At 46.8% G+C, this 21932-nt stretch overlaps 8 protein-coding genes across 9 annotated transcripts; 2 read left to right on the top strand and 6 right to left on the bottom strand.

The window, feature by feature from the left end:
* Positions 1-1886: 1886 nt before the first annotated feature.
* LOC112351709 (F-box protein SKIP22-like) lies at positions 1887-3640 on the bottom strand. Its single transcript, XM_024690060.1, has one exon. It carries the CDS (start codon positions 3616-3618, stop codon positions 2002-2004), a length of 1617 nt encoding a protein of 538 aa, XP_024545828.1. The 5' UTR covers positions 3619-3640; the 3' UTR covers positions 1887-2001.
* On the top strand, positions 3617-4785 carry LOC9648924 (uncharacterized protein YwbO). Its single transcript, XM_024690061.1, has 7 exons — positions 3617-3778; positions 3845-3915; positions 3976-4080; positions 4140-4208; positions 4254-4407; positions 4469-4588; positions 4636-4785. The coding sequence occupies exons 1-7, from the start codon at positions 3677-3679 to the stop codon at positions 4687-4689; spliced, it is 675 nt and encodes a 224-aa protein (XP_024545829.1). The 5' UTR covers positions 3617-3676; the 3' UTR covers positions 4690-4785.
* Positions 4687-6208, bottom strand: LOC9649084 (photosystem I chlorophyll a/b-binding protein 2, chloroplastic). The gene is made up of 5 exons (XM_002984952.2): positions 5911-6208; positions 5612-5794; positions 5502-5539; positions 4929-5443; positions 4687-4860 (listed from the first exon to the last, which is right to left on the bottom strand). Exons 1-5 carry the CDS (start codon positions 5961-5963, stop codon positions 4843-4845), a joined length of 807 nt encoding a protein of 268 aa, XP_002984998.1. The 5' UTR covers positions 5964-6208; the 3' UTR covers positions 4687-4842.
* LOC9648923 (chloroplast processing peptidase) lies at positions 6208-7578 on the top strand. Its single transcript, XM_002985038.2, has 6 exons — positions 6208-6825; positions 6939-7010; positions 7066-7128; positions 7184-7270; positions 7327-7394; positions 7457-7578. The coding sequence occupies exons 1-6, from the start codon at positions 6478-6480 to the stop codon at positions 7572-7574; spliced, it is 756 nt and encodes a 251-aa protein (XP_002985084.2). The 5' UTR covers positions 6208-6477; the 3' UTR covers positions 7575-7578.
* Positions 7579-7694: 116 nt separating this feature from the next.
* LOC9648922 (glutamate--tRNA ligase, cytoplasmic) lies at positions 7695-10476 on the bottom strand. The gene is made up of 6 exons (XM_002984951.2): positions 10304-10476; positions 10149-10245; positions 9943-10096; positions 8756-9882; positions 8230-8694; positions 7695-8178 (listed from the first exon to the last, which is right to left on the bottom strand). The coding sequence occupies exons 1-6, from the start codon at positions 10438-10440 to the stop codon at positions 7963-7965; spliced, it is 2196 nt and encodes a 731-aa protein (XP_002984997.1). The 5' UTR covers positions 10441-10476; the 3' UTR covers positions 7695-7962.
* Positions 10477-15460: 4984 nt separating this feature from the next.
* On the bottom strand, positions 15461-17883 carry LOC9648921 (protein Brevis radix-like 1). The gene is made up of 5 exons (XM_002984950.2): positions 16904-17883; positions 16072-16520; positions 15896-16016; positions 15649-15809; positions 15461-15586 (listed from the first exon to the last, which is right to left on the bottom strand). Exons 1-5 carry the CDS (start codon positions 17039-17041, stop codon positions 15508-15510), a joined length of 948 nt encoding a protein of 315 aa, XP_002984996.2. The 5' UTR covers positions 17042-17883; the 3' UTR covers positions 15461-15507.
* A 104-nt stretch (positions 17884-17987) lies between these two features.
* LOC9648920 (violaxanthin de-epoxidase, chloroplastic) lies at positions 17988-19566 on the bottom strand. The gene is made up of 4 exons (XM_002984949.2): positions 19199-19566; positions 19039-19135; positions 18577-18968; positions 17988-18523 (listed from the first exon to the last, which is right to left on the bottom strand). Exons 1-4 carry the CDS (start codon positions 19534-19536, stop codon positions 18031-18033), a joined length of 1320 nt encoding a protein of 439 aa, XP_002984995.2. The 5' UTR covers positions 19537-19566; the 3' UTR covers positions 17988-18030.
* A 121-nt stretch (positions 19567-19687) lies between these two features.
* On the bottom strand, positions 19688-21864 carry LOC9649083 (tyrosine decarboxylase 1). Of its 2 annotated transcripts, none has more exons than XM_024658956.1 (12): positions 21719-21864; positions 21595-21667; positions 21284-21520; positions 21053-21234; positions 20856-20996; positions 20745-20804; positions 20528-20692; positions 20431-20478; positions 20308-20381; positions 20136-20259; positions 19937-20074; positions 19688-19883 (listed from the first exon to the last, which is right to left on the bottom strand). In XM_024658956.1, exons 1-12 carry the CDS (start codon positions 21818-21820, stop codon positions 19761-19763), a joined length of 1467 nt encoding a protein of 488 aa, XP_024514724.1. In that variant the 5' UTR covers positions 21821-21864; the 3' UTR covers positions 19688-19760. The 2 variants fall into 2 exon arrangements, with proteins under 2 accessions (XP_024514724.1, XP_024514725.1); XM_024658957.1 differs by having other exon boundaries at positions 21056-21234.
* Positions 21865-21932: the final 68 nt, after the last annotated feature.

The raw sequence follows: 21932 nt of genomic DNA, 5'->3' as shown, positions 1-21932 counted from the left end.
AACCCCCCATAGCCCCCCCCCCCCCCCCTGAGGAACACACGCTTTGGGCTTTCACCCCAAGCCTCCCTTAGTATCAAGAGTTAGTCTCTGGGACAAGCTCGAAACTTACTAAATATGGAATGGCGCTAGATTGTGAATTTGGACACGGGATGAACACCATTGTGTTCAGGCCAATCTCTACATTCCATAGATATGCCAAATGAGCAAATCTAGACACTTTCCATAAATAGCATTTGGGACCGAAATGAGACTAACACAAAGGGCATGATAGCGAGGGTGTTTGGCAGACACGGTAAGCTATCATCCAGCGATATTGAGGGACTAGTCTCAATATGCAAGGGTTCTTGTCACTAGCCAGTGCAAGACAAAACGAGACGGGAACTCCTTACCGAACTAAGTATGCTTAGTTAATAACACGTAGAAATTCTGTCCTTATGCTCGTCCGGTCTAAGTACACTCGAAATGCCCAGTTAACTCCACTAGCACAAGAGGGGCTGATAAAGGGTCCAGCAATACCGACCTCTTGCCGTCATGGCAGTAAGGAAAGAGTGTCCGTAAGGACTAGCTGACAAGTAACTTTCGATACCTAAAGTCACATTCACGACATTCTCAGACTGGATTTTTGCAAGGACTTCAGCAAAGAAATCAGGATGGCTTGGAGACTCCATCGGCAAAGAAGAAAGAAAAGGGGGAAAAAAGCAAAGGCAGTCAAACAATCAAAACGAGCTAAAGCAAAAGCAAAAAACACAATTTGAATCAAACTGTCAAGACCCCCAACAAGATCAGGACTAGAAAATGCAAAAGACAAAGAGAAAAACTAGTGGAAACGAAGAAAAAGCCTTAGACTGGTGTTGATTCAGATTGTGGAGAAATGGAACAAGGCTAACCTATATATATTATAGGTTGATGAAGCTTCACCACTCTTGGATCGAGGACGGCCTAAATATAGCTGAGGTCGAGGAGGCGCCACATCATCATGAGGAATGTGGTTTGAGACTCAGGAATCGTATGGGAAATCAGAGAATAAGGAAGTGTCTCGAGAGTCAGGAATGTGGTCTATGGGTCAAGAATCCGGCGAGAGTCAGGAATGTGGCAAGAATTGGGGGATTCCTAATAGAAAGTAGACATAGCATATCAAAACAAAAAACTCAAATGCACTCCAATTTAAGACAAGATAAAGGGTTTAACAATTAACAATAGTCAAAGGAGGGTTGTTGACCAAAAACAGAGTGGTCAACAAAGTGATGAAGTTGTGGCGGTGATCCGGCTGGAAGACTTGGAAGATCTTGAAATTGATGACAACAAAATAGCCAATATCATGGCAGTACTTGAAAAGAGGAGAAGGGAGTGAATGAGGAAGAGCAAACTCTAGCTAGGGAAGGCTTGGTGGAAATTCGAAAAAGTGACAAGGAAATAAATTGCATTTTCCAGAATGTGGACAATGAGGACAAGTACTTCTAGTGTCCAAGTTTTGTTGGGAAAAAAAAAGAAACTATGAGTTAGTGTACTGGTTTTAGGCAATTCTTGTGCCTTTTAGAGATCAAAGAGGAAGAATGAAAATGAGAGATTTGTATATTTTTCTATATATAGTAGATTAATCTTTGTTGTTAAACTTTGTATGAGGTTGCATTGTTTAAAATTGTAAATCTCTTAATAAAAATGACATTGAAACATGAAAAGTTTTCAAAATTTGAAAAAAAAATTTCTAGACTACAAAAGCAAAAATATTAGCTATTCACGACGATAATGCAATTTTGTGTTTGTTTCCAAAACCTCTTACTTATACTAGGCCTTGACATGTTGACATGCTAAAGGCCTACTAATGTTATAAATCTCCTAAGCCTCATGCCTCTAACCTTGTAGATCTTTTTGTATGCTTATAAGGATTCCTGGTAAGTTTATCTTACATTGATGCAAAACAGCTAAAACAAAGAACACTGGGAGACACTTTCAGTTACTATCAGTATATAGTATTATTATTTAGCTAATAAGTATGTTACTCTACGTCTCATCGTGATCCATGAAGAAAGGAGGATTTCCACTATGATCGTGATCCATGAAGAAAGGAAGAGGAAGAGGATTTTCACCTGGGCGGGAGAGCTCTGGCAGTGCTCCTCCTCCCGATCCAATCCCACTGCTCGCGGGGCCAATGCATCCAGGATTGAGAGGCCGCCGAAACCTTGGCCCCCCGAATGGATTGATCCCTCCTCGCGCCGGAAGGAATGGGATCTCCGGGTAAGCATCGTAGTCGCCCCCGATGATCCCCCAGGGATGGTGTGGCCTCAAGTTCCTCCTGGGAACGATGACGTCTCTCCGCGATAGGACCTGGATGCGCTCTCTCCGTTTCCTCGCGTACCACTCGCGAACAAACGCGACCTTCCAGCTCGCCGGCGGAGCTTCCCCTTGCTTGAGCTTGAAACTCTCACCCGCGAACTTCATTCGCCAGATATCGTTGTTGGCGGCGAGGAATCTCAGCTCCGATGAGACCATCGAGATCCTGGCGACGTCTAAAGCTGGAAGAAACTCGAGGATCTTCATCTTGAGCTCGGTGGGGAGGATCTGGAAGCACGCCGGCAGTGGCAGCCCCGCGATCTCGCACAGCAGCATCAGCAACCGCAGCGTGAGGTTGTCCTTGATCTCCTTCCAGAGAGCAAACGCGTCCTTGTAGAGCGAGAAAGAAGCCTGGTCCTGCTGCTCCTGGCTTCCACCACCACCACCTTTTGATTCTCCTTCCAAAAGAACTTCTCCCAGAAACTTGGAGATGGAGAGGCTAAGGCGGAAGATCTGAGACGATCCCTGGACGCTGCCGTAGACCACCATGAATTCTCCAACGCTTTGACACCGGAGAAGAACTCTGGCCTCATCGTTCTTGAGCTGGCCGAGCTCAGGAAGAGTATACTTGATCGAGGAAGCTCCAGCGATTGTCGGGCAGCCCAGAATCACGAATCCAGTCTCGAGCATCACTGCGTGGACCGCCAAGATCAAGAGGTCTCGCGAATTCCCCACATTCTTGCCTTCCACGGACAAAAGCCTCGAGAGGAGATTTGGGATGAGGTGACAGTACTTGTTCCCGGAGTCCTGGACTTCTTCCTCCTCTTCTCCTTCCATGGATCGTTCCTCCATCGCTATCGATCCTTGCTCTTGCTCGGCACCTCGATTCACAGCCTCCTCTTCCAATCGACGTTGTTCTTCGACATGTGGCGGCGATGGCTGCCCGGCATTTCGATCCACAGCCTCAAATCTACTCCTTGTCGCCGAGGATTCTTCCGCAAGAGCAGCCTTTTGCTCTCGAGCACGCTTATCCGCCGCCGAGGCACACAATTCCCTTCTTTCCACTTCCCTTGAAACTGTGCATGAATCCGAGAACCCTAGCTCCCGATCGAAGTAGTAGAGGAGATCCCCGGGGCGAATTCCATACGCTTCCAGCGGCGCCGACGCGTCGCCCTCGATCTCGTCGCGCTTGTTGAGCGAGAGCCGGATGCTATCCACCGGCACGCCAATAATCTGGGAGAGCGCGTGGCGGAGATCGTAGATTCTTGCTGGTGCCGGTACCTGGATGCGATGTGTGGCGCCACCGCCAGCGGCACGAACGCGCAGCCTCATGCCCCTGTTCTCCATCCCAGAAATTAGGGTTCTTGCTCTAGGTAATAAAAATATCCCCAAGTTCTTTTAGTCCATGGCTCTGCCCGGGGCGCCACGCGATGGCTCTTCGCCGATGCCGGCCGTCCAGATCGATGTCTGGAGCGATATTTCGTGCCCATGGTGCTATGTCGGCAAGGTATTGTGAAGAATCCAGCTCGTTTGCGCGGATTTTCGACCGATGAGCTTTGGGATTTCGCGATAGGTTCGCTTGGATCGTGCCATAAAGAATGTTGAATCGGCTGCTGGAGGGGCAAAGATTGCGTCGGTGAAATGGTACGCCACGATGCGCATTTTGTTGTGGATTCTATCTCACTGGAAGAAATTTCTTTCTAGGCATCCATACATTATTGATCACAGCACCAATCCCTCTGGAGAGGAGTATCTGGCTTATAATCGAAGGAGATGGGGCTCGGATTCCTGGACTACTTCTTTGAGAAGGTAAGTTCTCTTGGACAGAGATAGCGAAGCCCGTGACAATCCATAGAAAATTACCTCAGGTCAGGTGCCAAGGATGGGGCTGTATTTGAGAATTGGAAGTGGTGGCCGAATTCTTTGCATGGACACAGGCAAGTAGGGAAGAAACTTCTAGCAGTTTTAACCTTTGAATTCAGGCTTGTGAGGTTGGCGGACACTGTAGGCAAAGCTGCCGAGGCAGAACAGCTTCTTTTCACGCTGACTTACGAAGAAGGCCAGAATATATCGGATTTGGAGGTCCTGAAATCGGCTGGAGAAAAGCTCGGCTTGCCAAACGTTCGCGAGTATCTGGTAGTTCTTATATTTGTTTTTTAAACCTTGTGTTTTCTAATCTTTGTGTGTTATCCAACAGGAATCTGGAGAAGGAAAACGCGAAGTTCTCGAAGACGATAAGCTTGCAAAGGGAAAGATGGGCTTGCATTCGGTTCCGTCATTTCTCTTCAACGGAAAGTTCTCGTGCTCCGGAGCAATGGTAAGCAATTTTCTCGACTATTGTGGTTCTTAATTTTTCACTGCCAGGATACAAAATCATTCGAAGCGACCATCATGAAAGCCATGAACGGCACAATCTAAGAGAAACAACTCGTTATTCTGGATATATATTGTCTAATACAAGCTGTGTACATTTTTGCAAGAATGGCGTTCGAACTAAAGGCAATTTGATCACCATTGAAACCGAAGGGGGTCTATATGCACATACAGTTATACGCGCAAAAGAGAGACTTTTTACTGGCTCGTGAATGCCTGCAGAACAAAACATTGACGTGAGTAGCATTTTCGTTTTCTCTCCTCTCTTTTGGCTTGTTTCTTACCGAGAAGATCGTTGCATGTCCAGGATCGGCGAGATGAGCCAGCAGGTTGTCAATCGGACGTGCACCAGTGTATACAGCTTGGAACCAGGCACCCATGACGGCAAGCATTGCAAGTCTTCCATTCTTGATCTCCTTGGTCCTGAGTTCCTTGAGCTTTTCAGGCGAAGCAGTTCCCCAGCCGAATGGATCGAACCAGAATCCACCGGGGTATCCCACGTCTGTTCCTGTGAGCTTGTTGTTGGGGAAGACGGGGTCCGTATTGACGGAGCCTGGTTTCAGTATGTCGGCCCATCTCCTGCCTTCGGCCCAGCCAAGAAGAATCATCTCCACGATGAAGAGCGTGGTCTGGTCAGTGAAGTATTCCTGCTCGCCAGCAGTGTACCAGAAAGGAGTGTTGAGAATTCCGAGCTTGGTGAGAGCTTCGGGGATGAAGATTCCAGCAGCGCCAAGCATGGCCCATCTCGAGTGCACAATCTCCGACTGGACAAACCACTTGAGAAGTTCCGGTTCCGAGCCTGACGAGAAGGAGTTCCCAAGCTTATCAAGTCAGAACACCACTTCCAGAGATCTTACCAAGGCCGAGAGGATCGAATCCAAAGTCTGCTGGCAGGCTGCATCACAGGGATGACAGCAAAGCGGTAAGTTCCTTGCTCTCATACTTATCAATCGAAGTTGTCACTGACCTTCCGTCTAACCAGGCCGGAGGAGTGCTTCCAGGGAACCACAGGGGTCTCTCGGTCGCTGCCGCGGCTGTCACAGAGAAGACCGCTTTGGCTGCCTTTGCGACGTGAGCCTTGTTCCTCAGTGGTCGCCCGGCGAGGAAGGTGGTCTTTGCGGAGACGATCTCGTTCGGCTTCTTTTGAGCGCTGGTGTCACAAAAAGAATGGAAGTTTCAAACCATCCAGGGAAGAGGTACGCACATCTACTAGACGTTTTGCTACAAACGAACGAGAGCTTAGATCTCTTCTTCTCTCTTGCTTACCTTGAAGAGGGTGCTACAGCGATGGTGGAGGAAGCACACACCGCAGTCGCCATAGCAATGTGGGATTTGCGGTGTGTGTATGTTTCGCAAAGAACTTTGCAAGCTAAGCTATGGAGGAAGGATAGTATGGAGTGGTGAAAAGCTTGTTTAGGTGGATGGAATCCTGACCGGATAGGGGAGCGCGCTGCCTATTGGCTGGCTTTGATCCGGGGCGTCCACAGCCACAAATTTGCAGAATGTATCTTTCAACAGTGGCCACATTTCCCAGTTTGTGGCCACTTGGTACGGAAGTTTAGATTATAGACAAATGCAATTGATTAGAGATTCTTTGATTGATAGAGAGATTCCACAAAAGATTCTCTAAAATTCCTCTTTCTCCCCATTTGTGAGCTTACTTCTTGGATGATGATGGCACCTTCTTCTCTGGAGCTGGGAGATTGATGTAGGCTGCTATGGCCGCCGCTGGCACGATGATCGCCATCGCATTCGCCGCCTTGTGGAGCGCAGCCGCGGCATTCATCCTTGCTCACAAACCCTAGATTCGTGTTTTTAGGGTTCTTGGCAGCGATGGCGATGATATTTCGTGTTGGCGGGCAGCTCCAGCTCCAGCTCTCCGTGCTTCACAGCAGCGACAGGAATGTACGATCGCGAGGGATTCGTATGTGCTGCCGCTGTCGTGCAGCGAGGGATCGGGCACATTTCGACGACGACGACAATGATGGAGCGAAAGATTTCTCCGTGCCAGGCAAGCGCTTTGTTTGGATGAAAAGATTTTGGACTGACGAGACCAAGTGTTTCCTCGTGGCGCTGCTGCTGGCATTCGCTGTGAGGCGCCTGGTTGCGGAGCCAAGGCGAATCCAATCGCTGTCCATGTTCCCCAGCCTAGACGTTGGAGATCACATTTTTGTCGACAAGGTACTCTCTTCTCATTTTTTTTTTCTTTCCATGGTCTTTCTCTTTCGTTCTTGTGTTTATTCTCTCTCACCTGTTCTTGCGTTTGTTCATGGATGGTTTCTTTTTTACCGCAGGTAACTTATCGTTTTAGGAAACCAGAGGTGAACGAAATTGTTTTGTTCAAAGGCCCTGCTGCGCTGATCGAGGTACATGATCTTTTCTTCTTTCTTTCCAGGCGACAAAAGAAAAGTTCGCTGGCAGGATTTTGGCTCCAGAGCAGTTTTTGTCAAGAGGATTGTTGCAATGCCTGGAGATTTCGTGGAGGTATGAGCAAACCAAAGTGGAAAGTAATGATTTTTACTTGTCTCTTGATTCGCAGGTTTCTGATGGCTCACTGCGAGTGAATGGAGCTTGCAGAGAAGAAGCCTTCATTCTGGAACCACACAAGTACGAGATGAAGCGAAGGGTAAGTCGAAGGAAGAAATCATACACCAAGCTCATGAATGGCTTTTGTTTTGTCAGCAAGTCCCCAAGGGGTGTGTGTTCGTCTTGGGTGACAATCGCAACCTCAGCAATGACTCGCATGTCTGGTGAGAGCTCAAATCCATTCTTTTGGTGTTTTCTCTTTTTACGTGTGCTTTGCTCAACGCAGGGGACCTCTTCCTTTGAAGAACATCATGGGAAGATCTGCTGGCCGCTTCTGGCCGCCCTTCCCACACAAGTATTCGAAGTTACACATTAATAGAACATCTCCACATCTAAAACCTTAAAAATCCTGAGGAGGGTGAAATCCTTATTTGCTCTTCGCAAACAAGTGTCTCCCTTCGTTCCACTTCGAGGGTGATGGTGACAAAGCAAAAGTCAATGCTAGTCAATCAAGGTCAACAATCTTTGAAGAAACTTTATTGACATTGCATTGACTTTTCTTTGACTTCATTGACTGGTGTGGTCAAAAAAGGAAGAAAAAACTACAAAAAAACGTATCCAGTCTGTGAAGCGAAATACTATTCCAACCCAGACTCGCTCCTGGGAAGAACCTCTTACTCGTCGAACAGCTCCCAGCAACACCACAAGATCGCTGCCTGACGACATAGCCTCCCTTCTCCATATGTGAGCAATTGTAAACCAATACTCTGACGTTTGTTACGTGTGCTTGGACTACTGTCGAGGGCGCTGGCGCCCGTCTGGTATGCTGATGAGCACAATCGGACTCGTCGGTCGGACGTACGGCGCGTCACAGATGAAGTACCCCTTCCTCTCCAGCTGAATAATCTCCCCCTTGGCGAGGTTTCGCATGTTGGAATCGCCCACCGCTGCCACTTCGATTTTAGTGACTGGGTTCAACACATTAAGCAGCTCGTCCTCCTCCTCCATCTGAAAGAAAACAACATTCATCCAGAGCCAAAACCAAGGGAAAAAAATTACCTTCTCTTTTCTGATAAGGTAGTCAAGCTCAACGAGGTTGAGATCCACGAGCTCCGGATGATCCGCGAGCCATGTCAGCTTGAGCTTGGTGGTCTTCACCGATCCCTCGAGATGCAGCACCCCGGACAAGCCAGTGACTTTGTCCCCCTCCCTGTCGATCTTCTCGATGATGGTGTTTCCCCAGTCCATGAGTGTCACCTCCTCCCCCTCGTGAATTGCTTCCGCATCGGCTTTGTCGATTAAGATGGTGTTGGCAAAAACGGTAGCCTTCTTGCCTGCTCCCGCGAACTTCTTGTGCCGAGGTATGATCCGGATGAATGGCGTCTCTGGTCCGTCTCGCAAAGTGAGTGGAACCTTTCCATCCTTCAAGACCGCCGTGTGCCTCGGGCAAACCGGGTCGATAATCTGCTTGTTGATCGTCCATAGCTTGTCCCACTCCATCAGGTTTAGATTCTTTGACGCGCCCTGGAGAAAAGGAACACGAGGATCATTTGAAACTCAATAGTTCCCAGAGATTTTTTCATACCTGTGAAAGGATGAAGCGGCGCAGTGCCTCAACAGTCAGGCCACGCCTTCGCATACCCTGCACTGTAGGAAAGCGCGGATCGTCCCAGCCTTCCACGAGGCCCTGGCTCACAAACCACTGCAGCTTCCGCTTGCTCAGAAGTGTATAGACGAAGTTGAGACGGCTGAAGTCCCACGTATGGACCGGTCTTACACCCATGTCCGCGAGGATTCTGTAATACTGCTCGTTCCTGTCGTGATATTCGCTGGATCGAAGCGCATGAGTGACTCCTTCGGTGCTGTCCACGTACGGGCATGCGAAGTCATACGTTGGATACACCTTGTACTTCGAGCCCACCCTGTGGTGTTCCTCCGGGTTGCACCGGTAGTACACAGGGTCTCTCAGCGTCTTGTTCAGTGCTTGCATGTCGAGTTTTCCCCTCAAGCAGCAACTCAGGCCCCTTTTCGTCCCTGCCACCATCTCCTTCCATAACGCCAAGTTCTCTTCCACATTCTGATTCCTACGCTTCGACTCGATCCCGTCCATCCTTTCCTTCTGCATCACCTCCCTGGGAGTGTCGTCGACATAAGCTTTCCCTTCCTTGATCAGCTTCTCCGCCATTTCCATTAGAGCGGGAAAGTAGTCGGACGTGTACGTGACCTCGTCTGGCTTGATCTCTAGAGTCTCCAGGTCCTGCATTATATTCGTCACGAACTCGTCTTTCTCCTTGCTCGGATTCGTGTCGTCAAACCGAACAATCAGCTTCCCTCCATACTTCCGCGCGAAATACTCGTTGAGAAACGCAGCCTTCGCATGCCCGATGTGGAGAAAGCCGCTAGGCTCCGGTGGAAAACGAGTGCACACCTTTCCCATCTCGGCACCCGGCAAAGATATCTCGAACGAGCCTTCGACCTTCTGGGCCTTCTCAGTCTGCTGGACGTCGGCTTTCCCTTTCTTTGGAGCTCCAGCCACTGCGGCTGCTACTGGCTTCGCTTCAACAGAGACGGGCCTTCCCAGTCCCCTTCTCCCAACGTACTTGGAAGCTAGTTCCTGGAGTATCGGACGATCGACTGAAATGGCGTCATACCAGCGTGAAAGATGTGGGAACTTTGCAGACTTCTTCATACTCTCCCACCTCTTGCCTCCACCTGCAACAAAATGGAAGATTAAAATTCCTCAGTGCCTCAAAGTTTTCCTTCTAAGATTACCAGCGAGAGATGACCAGATCGTGATATCAGCGACAGTGGTAGTGTATCCCACCAGGAAGGTACGCATCGCTAGATAGGAATTGACGTAGTGGCAACACTCCTCAAACTCGGCACCAGCGCTAAACTTCGGTGAATAGTCCAGCCATTCGTCTACCTGGGATCAGAACAAAAGTGTTCTAAAGCCGTGACCCAAAGAATGTGGCTACCTGAGAAGCAGTGACCGGATCGACGCCATAGAATCCGTGTAGCGAGCTCAATCGCCCGAAATATCGCACCAGCGTGTTCAATCCCAGTAGCCTGTCACTGCATTGGAAGAAATCTATCAAAAACGATCGGCGCGCAATCTTTCTTAAACCCTTACCCGGATTCTAGCGCTAGCTGCGGCTTGGATCCCTCAGGGAGGCTAGAAACCGGATCGATCGTTACGCCGCCCACTGCCGCCGCTGCGATCGCTGCCAGAGGAGGAAGATCTGGGGCGAAGAACAGCGCGAGCGCCATTTGCTCGCTTTCTACCTAGACCTAATCCTTAAAACCCTAGAGAATTATTGAATCCACCAAGAGAGAGAAAAAAAAATTTGATCTTTCCGGGTGGATTGAGTTCTTCGGCCCACCATGAGGGACACGAAGAATTGCGAAGCTTAGACTACTCGGTGATGGATTGATCGTCCTGCGAGCTCGCAGCACTGCTCGGATAATTCTCCTTCACGAGCATCCCCGGCATCCAATCGCTCGAAAGATTTCCCCTGTGATCCAGCGCATGGCCTGCATTGCCTGTAAGCTGCCGAGACCTTCAAAACCACATCTTTGAGCTAAGACAGACGATCAAAGACAAACCAATCAAGAACACGAGAAAGATATCAGCATATCCGAGAACCAATGCAGTCGATGAAACCACCGTCGAACTCTGGATCCCGTAGAAGGCAAGGGAGACAACACAGAAAAAAGAAATAGAAAACTGTTTGAAGAGAGAAAAAAACGAGCAAAAAAATTTTTAAAAAGCATTGATCGATGTGCCACATCACAAGGTCCACGTCACTTGCCACATCAGCCATCCTCACCAACCGTCAAGAGTCATGTGTATAACCACCCAATGCAATGAAGTATGGTTGTAGTCAAATCTTACACGGCTTGGTAGCTACTTCATTTATGGAACACCAAGAATAGAAGGGCTCTTTCTGGATCGGCTTGGGACTCAACAAGAAGTTTATCCACCTGCTGGACCTCTCCAAGGATGCTGATGAGAACTGGGAGTCCCTGGTCTAGGTGTTTGCTGCGAAAGCAGCCAATGGCAAGATCATCCTTACACAAAAGTTCCATTCTCTCGGGATGCAACCAACAAACATGATGGCATTATGCCAAGGCGTTCCTCCTCTACTCAGTTTCTCCTGAACTACAACCATCTTCCTCGGTGCTCTCCTTTGTTCCAGGAAAAACTAGACGAGCCTGGAAGATAGTTGTAATTCAGAGGAAACTGAGTAGAGGAGGAATACCTTGGCATAGTGCCATAGTGTCTGTTGGCTGCATTCTGAGAGAAGGATGAGGACGATCTTGCCATTAGCTGCTTTTGCAGCAATCACCTAGACCACGGACTCCTAGTTCTCATTAGCGTTCTTGGAGAGGTCCAGCAAGGTGGACGAACTTATCGCTGAGTCCCAAGCCGATCACAGAAGGAGCCCTTCTATTCTTGGTGTTCCATGCTGTGGCTGGGTGGCTCCACATCAGCCGACGTTGAATGGGAGAAATTGTTTCACAAATTTACACAAGAAAACTTCGAAACCTGGAGAACAAAAGGTTCAGCTTCATGAAGGATTGCTGGACAAAGTGTACTTATTGGAGAAAGATGGGACACAGAGAGCGAGAATGAGAGCTAAGAAAACCAACAGCTGCCGACTCAAACAGCCTTATTGTTTAGCCGTGGCCTTGCACTGGTGTCTAGTTTGGACGTCCTCTGGTTGGTGCTTCTTCCTTTTTTTTCATGGTGAGGAGACAGGATCTTCATTCTCGTCAGTATTATATTTAGGTTAATAGTCCTTGTGGTTCAGTCCGAGGACGAGTAGTGTTCAGAACGCTTTGTCTTGAGAGATGGAGGTGTTTGATAGGCGACAATTTCAGAGAACGTGCTCATTGATGCGATGGGGATTGTGGCCCATAGTTTCTGGGCAAAGGAAACTACCTGGCTAGATCTAGACGATAACATGAAATCTGGCGCAGTCATGTGAAACAGGTTATGGGAGCGGATGCGACATAGGACGTCGATATCATGATTCGGCACAGTGAATTTTACAGCCTCATGCAAGATCTTGGAGAACCCATTCAGAAGTTTATCACCCAAAAGCCCTGCAGATTCACCTCCTTGACTCTAAGTCAGGAGTTACTGATCCAGAATTCAATGCAGTCTTGTTCAAGGGCATGTCTTCTATGGCAATCTGCTCTCACTTGCAGCTTCTTGACACACACATTCAACAACAATTGATGGGGAGCTGGTCTAGCTAGAAATTGCAAGTTGGTCGTGATGGCCAGGTTACATGTGTTTTGATGTGACAAAGATGAAAAAGCTGAACTTGACGAACAATACGACTTTAACTTTGTTGCACACGGCAAAAAAGAGTACGAAGAAGCCAATCAAATCTTCTTTTTTTTTTTTCAATTTTAAAAAAAGAAGTCTTATTGAAGATGAACTAGGGGCTAAAGAACCACTCTAAAAGATCTTATTAGCAAAATTTAAAACATCTTTTAGAGTACTTCATTCCTCTTGAGTATAATAACTTAATAGTTTTACTATTATTTATTAATCCAGTTATCATTAATTATAAATGAATAATAACAACTATTAATTGTATTATATTCAAGCATATTCTAATATTTATTTTTGTTTGTTTAGTTATTTAGTTGTCTTGGTTATCTCATTTCCTTGACATCTTCATCGTACTTATATGGTAAACCAACACCCTTCTTATTCACACCTCTATGTACATTAACCATTGTTAATATGAACTTATTAATATTTTTGTACTACTTGTTGACTCTTGTTGATAGCTTTTTTTAATCTTCATATACTTCGTAAAATCTACCTTCTATTTGTTGCAGCAGGCAATGGCATTCTTTTTGAAGTCTGGATATACCATTCTCAAATAGAAACATAAATAAATATTATGAAATCACATTTGAATTATAATTTTACTAACATATATGTTTTGAAACTTTTGTTAAAGGTTGACATCTTACTTCAGAAGTTTACAAAACTATTCATAGGATTTAAATTCAAAACTTACTATACACATGGACATAAATGTACACCCGGATTAGATTTTTGGGTTAGCTGGGGGTAAACTAAATTAGTTTCCAGATTCGCTATAAAAGTAGGATTTCGAGAATTTTAATGAAACTCCTCTTTTTATTACAATCGAAAGAAAATAGAATAAAATTTAATGTTTGTCATCTTTCTTTACTTCCTTTCTCTTTATTATTTTCTTTAGCCCTTACTTTCTTGGTAGCACCAACTTTACTTTCTTTGGTAGCACCCTTTCTTTTTTTATTCTTTGCAAGCTAAGAAAGAGAAGGAATGCATTTATGTTAGAGATTGGTAGCTCTTTCACCGCCTCCCATTTCTGGTGATTGGTGGTCGGCTTTCAATACTACCAAACTGGGCCTAAATCGAGACTGCTGATAAGAAGGGACCTCAACAGGATGACAATCAAGATTCTGATTGAGCCACTGGGATGGCATGGATGACACTGGACATCCAGAGTATGCCATACACATTGTGGTTGGATTGTGCGGCAACAAATTTCCAAAGGACGTGTTGTGTGGTACATTCCTCAAACTAGACATGCCTTTCCATCGGTCAAATGGTGGAACAGGTGTTTTTGCTGTTTTTCTCAAGCACTGAAGTGGATATCAGTCATCCACAATATGGTATAGTGGCTTGGGTGATGAAAGTTGAGGCTCCTCAGATTGGACTGCTTGGTTAAAGATCCAGAACCAGGTGATGGTGATAGTCTGTGCAGCTGTTCGGGGGGAGCTGCCGATCTCCTGACTTAACACTGGTGATGGGGCCATGTGAATAAGCAAACCATTGGAGAGATGGCATGAGCTCAAGTGGTGGACGGTTTGCACATTAAATATTCAAAGATGCCCCTTTGTGAGCCGTGTCTTATAAGGAAGCAACAGTCTCACGCTTTCACTGCTGGATCTAGCTCCCATGCTCTCAACCTTTGGGGCTAGTGCACTCTGGTATTTCAGGTCTAGATCACATGCCAGAAAAAGAGTTACTTTATATCGTTTCTTGACAATGCTACTAGATTTGCAGCTGTGACAAAGGTACTTCAAGTCTTCTGTGGGCTTGAGGTTGAGAGGCAGCACAAAAGCACTATCAAGGTGTTGAGATCTGATGGCGGTGGTGAGTACACCTCCAAAGCTTTTGCTCTGATATCTCAAACGAGCCTTCTACCGTCTGGACATCGGCTTTTGGAGCTCTACTGACTTCACTTCAACCAGAGTACTTGGAATCTAGTCCGTTATCTGACGACCGAGCCATACCACCTGCAACAAAATTGAAAAAGAAAATGCCTCAAAGTTTAACTTCTAAGATTACCAGCGAGAGGTGACCAGATCGTGATATCTGCGACGTCACAGCCCGGATAAAGGATTTCTTCTAATTGTATGCCAAAATTTCAGGAAGAATCACTAAAAGCGGCCACCTTTTTCCTTTTGATGCAGACTCCCATCAGAATTCAATCTGATGAAACCTTCTCCTTAAAGGAACTCATCGATGCAACGATACCATTGCCTCAATGTTTGCTTGAGACCATAGACAGGTTTTTCTTAGCTTGCAAACTAGTTCCTGTCCATCCAAATACCCTCGCAAGCAGAAATTTTGGTGCTTACCTCCTGTGACGCAGTTGGAGCAGTGGCGCAAGCAGAGGAGGCAGGGCTGGAAACAACCAACCAATCTGTTACTATCCCTGGCTCCCATTCTCTGCTGTCTACAACCTCGCTCCAATCCCTCATCCTCAGCGGATCGTACCATAGCACTACAAATCCATTCCAACACTGGCACTGGATCTGAGTAGACATCCAATTTGCGTAGCCTCCAAACATGGATTCCACCGTGACGCCTCTCCCGCTTGTCAACCCCGACAACCAGCAGCATTCCATCCGTTACAAACATTCCAACCATGCCATCGCAATCCAGCACTCGCGGACAAGACACCAGTGCGAGCATCTCACCATCCTCTCTATCAACCAGCGCCAACCTCCCATTTCCTCACCTAGTTATTGAAAGCTTGAGCACCATGTATTTGACAGAGCTAATCAGGTGCCAGCCGCTTGTGTTGCACAGGTCCTGCGAGCCGTCTCTTGTAACCACTTTTGCGATCGTGTTGTAAAAACTGCGAAATCTGTCTGAAGAGATGATCTTGTTCCAGTACTTGCACACACAAGCGAACTTACACACGCTGTCACAGCAGAATTCCCTCCACAACCAAATCAATCTATGCTACAGCTACGACCTAAAAGGTTACAAATAATTGAAGCTCTAACAATGTAAAGCTCAAACAATTGAAGTTACAAATAATTGTCGTGTATTCTAAAGCGATTCCTCTCCCACCATAGCTTTGCTTGCCTCTCGCTAAACTTCTCGCGACTGGAAACGAGAAAAACAGGAAAATTGAAGGAAAAGAATGGAACTTTTCTGTCATCTCGTACCTGAATCTTACACGCTTTAGTTCTCGGTTGCCATTTGGGCCGAGCTTCACAGTGATATAAACCCCGGGCTCGTCTTCTTCGACCCATTCGGTCAGTTCGTCACTCGTAGTGTTGGATTTAGTCACTTCCGCGTGATTTTGCTGCGACGTTTGTGCTTCCACCTGGAGTGATCCAACAAGAAAAGTAAGTTTTGTTTCCAGAGAGGGATCCAAGCAAGAACAGAGAAATAAGAAACTTCTGAAGTTACTTGATCTTTCTGGCTGTTTGGAAACGAGTGATCGTTTCCAGAGACGTTGTAGAGCTCGTGAACACGCTCACAGTTCTCGGCCCACCATGCTTCAGCTTGCCATTTGTTAAAAAGCTCGCGACTGAGAAAGAAATAAAGCGGAAGAATTGCAAAGCTTAGAAGAAAACCAAGCTCACCTGAATCGAATTCTCTTGAGCTCGTTCTCTCCGTTGGGCATTGCTATGAAAGTTATAAGAACGCCAGGCTCGACTTGTGCCACCCATTCCTGGCTCGTCTCCTCGCAGTTCCTCTCGTTATGTTGGTCAAGATGATCTTGTTTGGAAGAAGAATTCTTCGCCGCGGATCCACTGCTGCTGTTGCTACTCGCTTGACTACTCGGTGAAACTTTACTACTGGATTGATCGTCCTGTTTCACCGAGACTGCGCCCTCAGAGATGGAGCTCGCAGCACTGCTGGGATAATTCTCCTTCTTGAGAATCCCAGACTTTTGGATCCACTGATCCTCGGACGACGAAGCATCCGAGTTTCCAATCACGAATTCGTGCTCGAAAGTTTTCCCCTTTGATCCAGCGCATGGCCTGCATTGCCTGTAAGCGGCCGAGACCTTCAAAACCACGTCTTTGAGCTGCCAAACGATCAAAGACAAACCATCAAGAACACGAGAAAGAAAGAGAAAAAAAGATGATTAGAGCTGCTTAAGCTGGAAGTTATGCTGGATCTGGAACGCAAACAATGGAATCCTGTCGGTACCTCTTTGTCATAAAAACAGCCATTGATTTCATAACACGCGTTGCTGCTGCTACAAGGGACAAACAAACAAGCAAGCAAAGCAAATCAAAGCACTCTCCAGCTAGAACAAAAAAAAAGAAAAAAAGAGGAAGCACACACTGTCTGTAGACTGTAAGTACTTACAACTATATCTCCTAGCATGATTCCTAGAGACAATGAAAGTTCTAGAGCTCTAGAGCTATGGAGAGACTAGAAAAGAAGGAGCTAAGAACTACTGACCTGTGAAGACAAGGACTTGACCTCGGCCTTTGTAATTGTGTTGTTTCGGCCTCCAGTGTAATCGTCCTCGTCCTCGTCTTCGTCATCGTCCTCAATCGCATGCCGCTTGCAAGCAATACAAGGCAGCATTGCTTGCATTCGCGAAAAGATCTCACTGTCCCTGTGTGATTGATCCAGACCAACAAAGGGAATTCTCGCCGAGATCGACTAGCGAGGAGTGAGAATCAGAATGGGAAGAATTCAACTTGGAGGAATTTGGGAGGAAGATCACAGCTGGAGAGAGAGGATGGGATATTTTGGGGACAGAACAAAAGAATCAAAGGCTTGTCTGCTGCTATGCTGTGCTATTACCCTCCTGATCTCTTGTGCCTCTCCAAACACCATAGCAGCACAAAAACAAAAAAGAGGAGAAAAAACACTTAAAAGCTTTGTCTCTTGGAGCCTTCCCAGCAAAAGAGCTCCTCGATCTTTAGCTTAGCTTAAGATGGTGGCTATGGCGCTTTCGATCCAGAGATCCCACCTGATGCTACTACCATTCCATAACAAGACACACCAAACTGTCAATGATCAAAGCGAGAGAAAAGAAATGGAAAGAAAAGAAAGAGAGAGAATTTTAGAGCCCAGACCCAGAACCCACATTTTAGCTTGAGAAATTGGGGAATTTGGGCGAGCACGAGAGCGCAAAGCCCAGATCTTTGCTCGATTTCGCGGCCCAATTAGCCCCAAATCGCCGCGAGGATTGGAATAAAAGAGCCCGTATCGTGGATCGAATCAGCTCAAACCAAGTGGATAGACGAGGAGAGCCATCTCATTTCCAGCCTGTGTGACAGAGCCTGGAATATGCTTCGTCCACGCCGACGTGGCAGGACTCCCGGTTTTTTACTTTATCGCATCCGCATGCACGGCTCGTTTTTTCACCGCCAGTTTTTCACCATGCCGGAAGCGCCGCGGCGAGCGTCCGACAAGGATTTCAGTCGCATGCCGCGGGTTGGTGGCCGGCCGGAAACCGACAGCTGGGGCCCATGCCGCTACCGACGTGTCAGTCTAGCGACACGTGGCTGTACACGACAGCCCTAAGCTAGTATGCTTGTGAATATTCGCGTGTTTTAAAGTTTTAGGGCTCCTGGCTAGCGGAGTTTCCTCACCGGGACCGCGCCCCCGAAAAGCTTCTCCACGTCCTTGGCCTCCATCTTGAGCGTTTCCAGCAGCGCCTTCTCCTCCTCGCTCAATCCCTTGAGGAAACTCACCTCGTCCTTCTCCAGCTCCTTGATCCCGCTCTCGATCCCGCTCTCGATCTTGTCCAGCAGCGATTTCTCGGCCCTGCCGATGTCCCGCACCTCCTCGGCCAGGACGCTCTCGCCCTCCTCCACTTTCTTCTCGATCCGCGCCAGCAGCGGCGGCTCCGGCCCGCACGAATTGTCCGTGCTCGAGAACTTTGCGAAATCCAGGCCCACTTTGGCTGCCGCGCGCTGGAGCTCGGGCACTATGCTGCGCGGCAGTGTTCTACTGCGAGTGTAGACGACGGCGCCACCATATCCGTCCCATGCATCGTTTGATCCTCGGTAGTACACGAAAACATAGTCGTCTCCTCGATTCTCCAGCTTGGACGAAAGAATGTACCTATGGAGATCGCCAAAGAAAAACTAAGTTTTGATCGATTGAATGAGACTTACCAATCGTCCCTGTAGTGTAGAAACTCGTTGCCATGGTTGTAGAGAACTCCTGGATTCTCGGCGTCCTGTTGGAAGCTCTGGACTGCTTTTCGAGTGATGAATCCCCCGTCGGGAGTGTTCACTCTCCAGCTCAAGTTCCCTGTCAATCTCTGTGGAGCGGCGGTGAATTCGTGGAGCTGACAATCGAAAGTATCGAAGGACCTGTTGAGGCCGCTGGAGATGAACCATTTCCCAGTGAACTTCGTGGTGTCGAAGCTCTGGACGAGTGCCGAGGGTGGTGGGATTGGGAAACGCCCCTCGTCTTTCTTCTGCGGGACGCAGCTCTTGCGGCTCACCGCGCAATCGTTGAATTCGTCCACCACCTTGTTCTCAAAGACGTCTCCGCATTTTATCTGAAAGTATTCGTGAATCGCAACGATCGATCAATCCAAAAGAAGTTTTACACAAAATCTAGAGACTTACCTGGCACTCGGTCTCGTCAGGTCGATCGTTACAAGTTTGCAAGCATGCAACGTTGGCAGCGCACGAAGGATCTGCAATGCATCGAGCGAGCTCCAATCTAGGGGAAAAAAAAAAAAAAAACTCGTCTTTCTAGAAGGACAAAAGAGAAGAATAAAATTACCGGCATTCTTTCAGAAGACAGGAGCACGTCTTGAGAGCATCGGCCGCAAACGCGGGAGTTGCGAGCAAAATCGCGCCAGCAAAAACCACAGCTATGTGTGTTCTCCAGTTCAAATGGTTTCCTAGCAAAAATTCCCTCTTCTCGATGGATTTCTTGATGATGGGCTCTCCGCATTGCTTCCCGAAAAGCTCCTGGCGATCCTGGGAGACGATCTTGAGAAGTATAACCTGGTTATAGTTTTTCTTGATCCCCAATCTTTCTACAGCCCTCTTGCTCGAGCAATGCTGCTGCCTGGCGAGTCTAGTACCTGGAGGAGCGCAAAATGCCCTTGCGTTCATCGCCAAAACGGATAAAAGGGCAAAGAGAGAAAGATACCTGGTCACCACATCTAGAACTCTTCCGAAACTCCATGGATAACTCGCCCCTTTCTCCCACGTAGCCCATGGATCCGCCGCTTATTTCACTGGCCAACGGCCAGGATTTTCACCGTTTTAAAAGCTAGGGTTTTTCTTATTTAATTATTATTCTTAAATGCACAATGATATTTTATAACCTGGTCTTATTAATCTTGATCTAACAAGTTTTGTGCTTCCTCCTGGATTATCTTCCACGCACCATCAACATTTTCACGTTTAGTCTGCGTGCCACCAATTGACATCCTCAATGTATACACGCCCGAGAGTACCTGAGGATAAATCGGTTATAGTCCCATTTCACTATAGCTTGAGAGCTTCTTACAGTGTGTGTCATGAAAATCTTTCCCCCAGAGTTAACAGCTTCCAGAAGCAAACAGTTCAGTTTCCATCCGTTATCTTCATGTTTTACTCTTGGTTTGAGCCTGAAGCAAACGAGACCAAATCGACATGGTGCTAAGATCTGGCAACTCACAAACGTAGATCATGGTCTCACAATTTTAGAGAACTCTCACGAGTTATACCTCAAAGCGAGAGTCCTCTCGCACAAGGACCTCGAAATGCTTAGCATGGTTTATGTGAGTTCTTATGTGGCTACGAAGTCCCGAGGCTCCATACAAGCGCATCACAAACCACAGCTTTAAAGATCTGAAAAGAGTATCCCATGTCAAAGGAAAAAGAATTATTCGCACTTGCCTAAATCGTCTTCCTTGAGCAACTTGCCAATCTTTGAAATTTACCACCCGAGACTGAATTGAACTAGTTTTTAGCTGAAATGAAATTGTATGAATGAAAAAGAGTAGATTTAAAAACTCATACCTGTTTGTTTGTTAATGTTGAAAGTGTTGAAGATAGCTGCTTCGAGTCCTGTAAGAGTATATTAAAAATTGATCGTACCGTTTGTAAAAGATCAAACCTTCAGCCAAAGTATGGAACAGTCAATATTGGTAAGAAGCCATTTATTTGCACTTAAATTAAAAGAGTGGGCATTTTCAACACCATTTAAAAAATGTCGAAATTCTGGACAAATGCAGGCATTACCAGCATAAGCTGCATCAACATGGAACCACATCCCATATTCCTGTCTCTTGGAAATTAATAAGACATTCAATAACTAGAAAATATATTTTTACCTTGGCAATATCAGCCAGTGCTGGTAATGGATCAATTGCGGAAGAAGAAGTAGTCCCAACCTTAATACAAATTAGTTAGATTAAATAATTATCTTGAAAATTCTTACGCACTGTTGCTCCAAGGAAAAATGGTATGAAGCCTTTCGCAAGACTGTCTTGAACAGCTGATTTTAATATAGAAAGTGAAAGAGCACAATCATCTGTCGCAAGTGTCGGCAGAATCACAAGGTTGCTTTTGGGGAGCCCAACAATCTGCAATAACAATTTCATAAGAAATTATACTATTCAAATATGTATAGTTTATCTACCACGCATGCCTTGTGTAGACAAGGATGTGTTTGATCCGATGTATAGACCAAAAGTTTGGAGAGAATTTCTTGTTCTTCCAGACCTTTGGCTTTGTTCTCTGAAATAGCTCGACCTCGAGCGGCTAGCAAGGCTACTAGAACAGCCTCACTAGCACTAGCATGGATCACTCCACCACCATTGCCTATTTAAACTTCAAGTTAATCTACTGCTGATTAATATGAAGAGTTTACCGCTTCGATTGAAGAGAAACTCGTCTGGAAGATTAAGAAGCTTCCCCAGCCAGTTTAGGACGAGCATTTCCAGCTCGGTTGCCGCAGGAGAAGTCGCCCACTCGCTTCCATCTACGTTGAATCCGCCGCTGAGAAACTCACCCAGCATCCCCGCCGTGCTACTGTTGGATGGGAAGAAACCAAAAAAGTTTGGATTCTGCCAATGCGTGACGCCAGGGACTATCATTGACTTCACATCTGTGTGCCAAACAATCGAATCGACAATGCTGTTTCTACTCTTGGATCATAGGATGGATAATCTCGAGGCAAACCGTCCAGAACAGTGTCAAAGCTTTGAGGCTCCTCGGGTGCATTGGATGGAAGAGAACTCCGCAAGTATCCCGGCTACAAGAAACAAACCTGGAATGTGGCAATGGATCTTTATCATATACTCACTGTAACTTGGCTGCGCACAGGAAGGCTCTCCACATCCCGATAGTAGTCCGCGATGAAATCGACCATCTTGTGCGCTTGAGCTCGAAACTCTTGTGGATCCATCAACGTCGGTGTTTAGGGTTCTGACATGATTAGTTGAGATCGTCCAGCACGATAGTCGGTGCCGGGTCCTTATCTGCAAATCGAGAAATGTACAAAGCCAAGATCAATAATT

This window comes from Selaginella moellendorffii, unplaced genomic scaffold (genome assembly GCF_000143415.4).
Source record: "Selaginella moellendorffii unplaced genomic scaffold, v1.0 SELMOscaffold_65, whole genome shotgun sequence".
NCBI lineage: Eukaryota > Viridiplantae > Streptophyta > Lycopodiopsida > Selaginellales > Selaginellaceae > Selaginella > Selaginella moellendorffii.
The sequence above is the reverse complement of the archived record's forward strand: the minus strand, read 5'-3'. Positions and strand labels throughout refer to the sequence as shown.

Excerpts from the sequence above, each read along its gene's own strand:
- LOC9648920 (XM_002984949.2), bottom strand. The coding sequence starts at position 19,536 with ATGAACGCAAGGGCATTTTGCGCTCCTCCAGGTACTAGACTCGCCAGG. Across the intron at positions 19,136-19,198 it reads TGTCTTCTGAAAGAATGCCG|ATTGGAGCTCGCTCGATGCA; the intron begins GTAATTTTATTC and ends TTTTTCCCCTAG. Across the intron at positions 18,524-18,576 it reads CTACACTACAGGGACGATTG|GTACATTCTTTCGTCCAAGC; the intron begins GTAAGTCTCATT and ends CGATCTCCATAG.
- LOC9649084 (XM_002984952.2), bottom strand. The coding sequence starts at position 5,963 with ATGGCGACTGCGGTGTGTGCTTCCTCCACCATCGCTGTAGCACCCTCT. Across the intron at positions 5,795-5,910 it reads GCTGTAGCACCCTCTTCAAG|CGCTCAAAAGAAGCCGAACG; the intron begins GTAAGCAAGAGA and ends TTGTGACACCAG. Across the intron at positions 5,540-5,611 it reads CCGGCCTGGTTAGACGGAAG|CCTGCCAGCAGACTTTGGAT; the intron begins GTCAGTGACAAC and ends CCTGTGATGCAG.
- LOC9648922 (XM_002984951.2), bottom strand. The coding sequence starts at position 10,440 with ATGGCGCTCGCGCTGTTCTTCGCCCCAGATCTTCCTCCTCTGGCAGCG. Across the intron at positions 9,883-9,942 it reads GATCTGGTCATCTCTCGCTG|GTGGAGGCAAGAGGTGGGAG; the intron begins GTAATCTTAGAA and ends ATTTTGTTGCAG. Across the intron at positions 8,179-8,229 it reads ACCTTATCAGAAAAGAGAAG|ATGGAGGAGGAGGACGAGCT; the intron begins GTAATTTTTTTC and ends GTTTTCTTTCAG.
- LOC9648923 (XM_002985038.2), top strand. The coding sequence starts at position 6,478 with ATGGCGATGATATTTCGTGTTGGCGGGCAGCTCCAGCTCCAGCTCTCC. Across the intron at positions 7,129-7,183 it reads TGCCTGGAGATTTCGTGGAG|GTTTCTGATGGCTCACTGCG; the intron begins GTATGAGCAAAC and ends CTTGATTCGCAG. Across the intron at positions 7,271-7,326 it reads AGTACGAGATGAAGCGAAGG|CAAGTCCCCAAGGGGTGTGT; the intron begins GTAAGTCGAAGG and ends TTGTTTTGTCAG.
- LOC112351709 (XM_024690060.1), bottom strand. The coding sequence starts at position 3,618 with ATGGAGAACAGGGGCATGAGGCTGCGCGTTCGTGCCGCTGGCGGTGGC.
- LOC9649083 (XM_024658956.1), bottom strand. The coding sequence starts at position 21,820 with ATGGATCCACAAGAGTTTCGAGCTCAAGCGCACAAGATGGTCGATTTC. Across the intron at positions 20,997-21,052 it reads GTCTACACAAGGCATGCGTG|ATTGTTGGGCTCCCCAAAAG; the intron begins GTAGATAAACTA and ends TTGTTATTGCAG. Across the intron at positions 20,075-20,135 it reads GAGAGGACTCTCGCTTTGAG|ATCTTAGCACCATGTCGATT; the intron begins GTATAACTCGTG and ends GTGAGTTGCCAG.
- LOC9648924 (XM_024690061.1), top strand. The coding sequence starts at position 3,677 with ATGGCTCTGCCCGGGGCGCCACGCGATGGCTCTTCGCCGATGCCGGCC. Across the intron at positions 4,408-4,468 it reads CAAACGTTCGCGAGTATCTG|GAATCTGGAGAAGGAAAACG; the intron begins GTAGTTCTTATA and ends GTTATCCAACAG. Across the intron at positions 4,589-4,635 it reads TCTCGTGCTCCGGAGCAATG|GATACAAAATCATTCGAAGC; the intron begins GTAAGCAATTTT and ends TTTCACTGCCAG.
- LOC9648921 (XM_002984950.2), bottom strand. The coding sequence starts at position 17,041 with ATGCAAGCAATGCTGCCTTGTATTGCTTGCAAGCGGCATGCGATTGAG. Across the intron at positions 15,810-15,895 it reads CAAACAGCCAGAAAGATCAA|GTGGAAGCACAAACGTCGCA; the intron begins GTAACTTCAGAA and ends GGATCACTCCAG. Across the intron at positions 15,587-15,648 it reads CTAAAGCGTGTAAGATTCAG|TCGCGAGAAGTTTAGCGAGA; the intron begins GTACGAGATGAC and ends TCTCGTTTCCAG.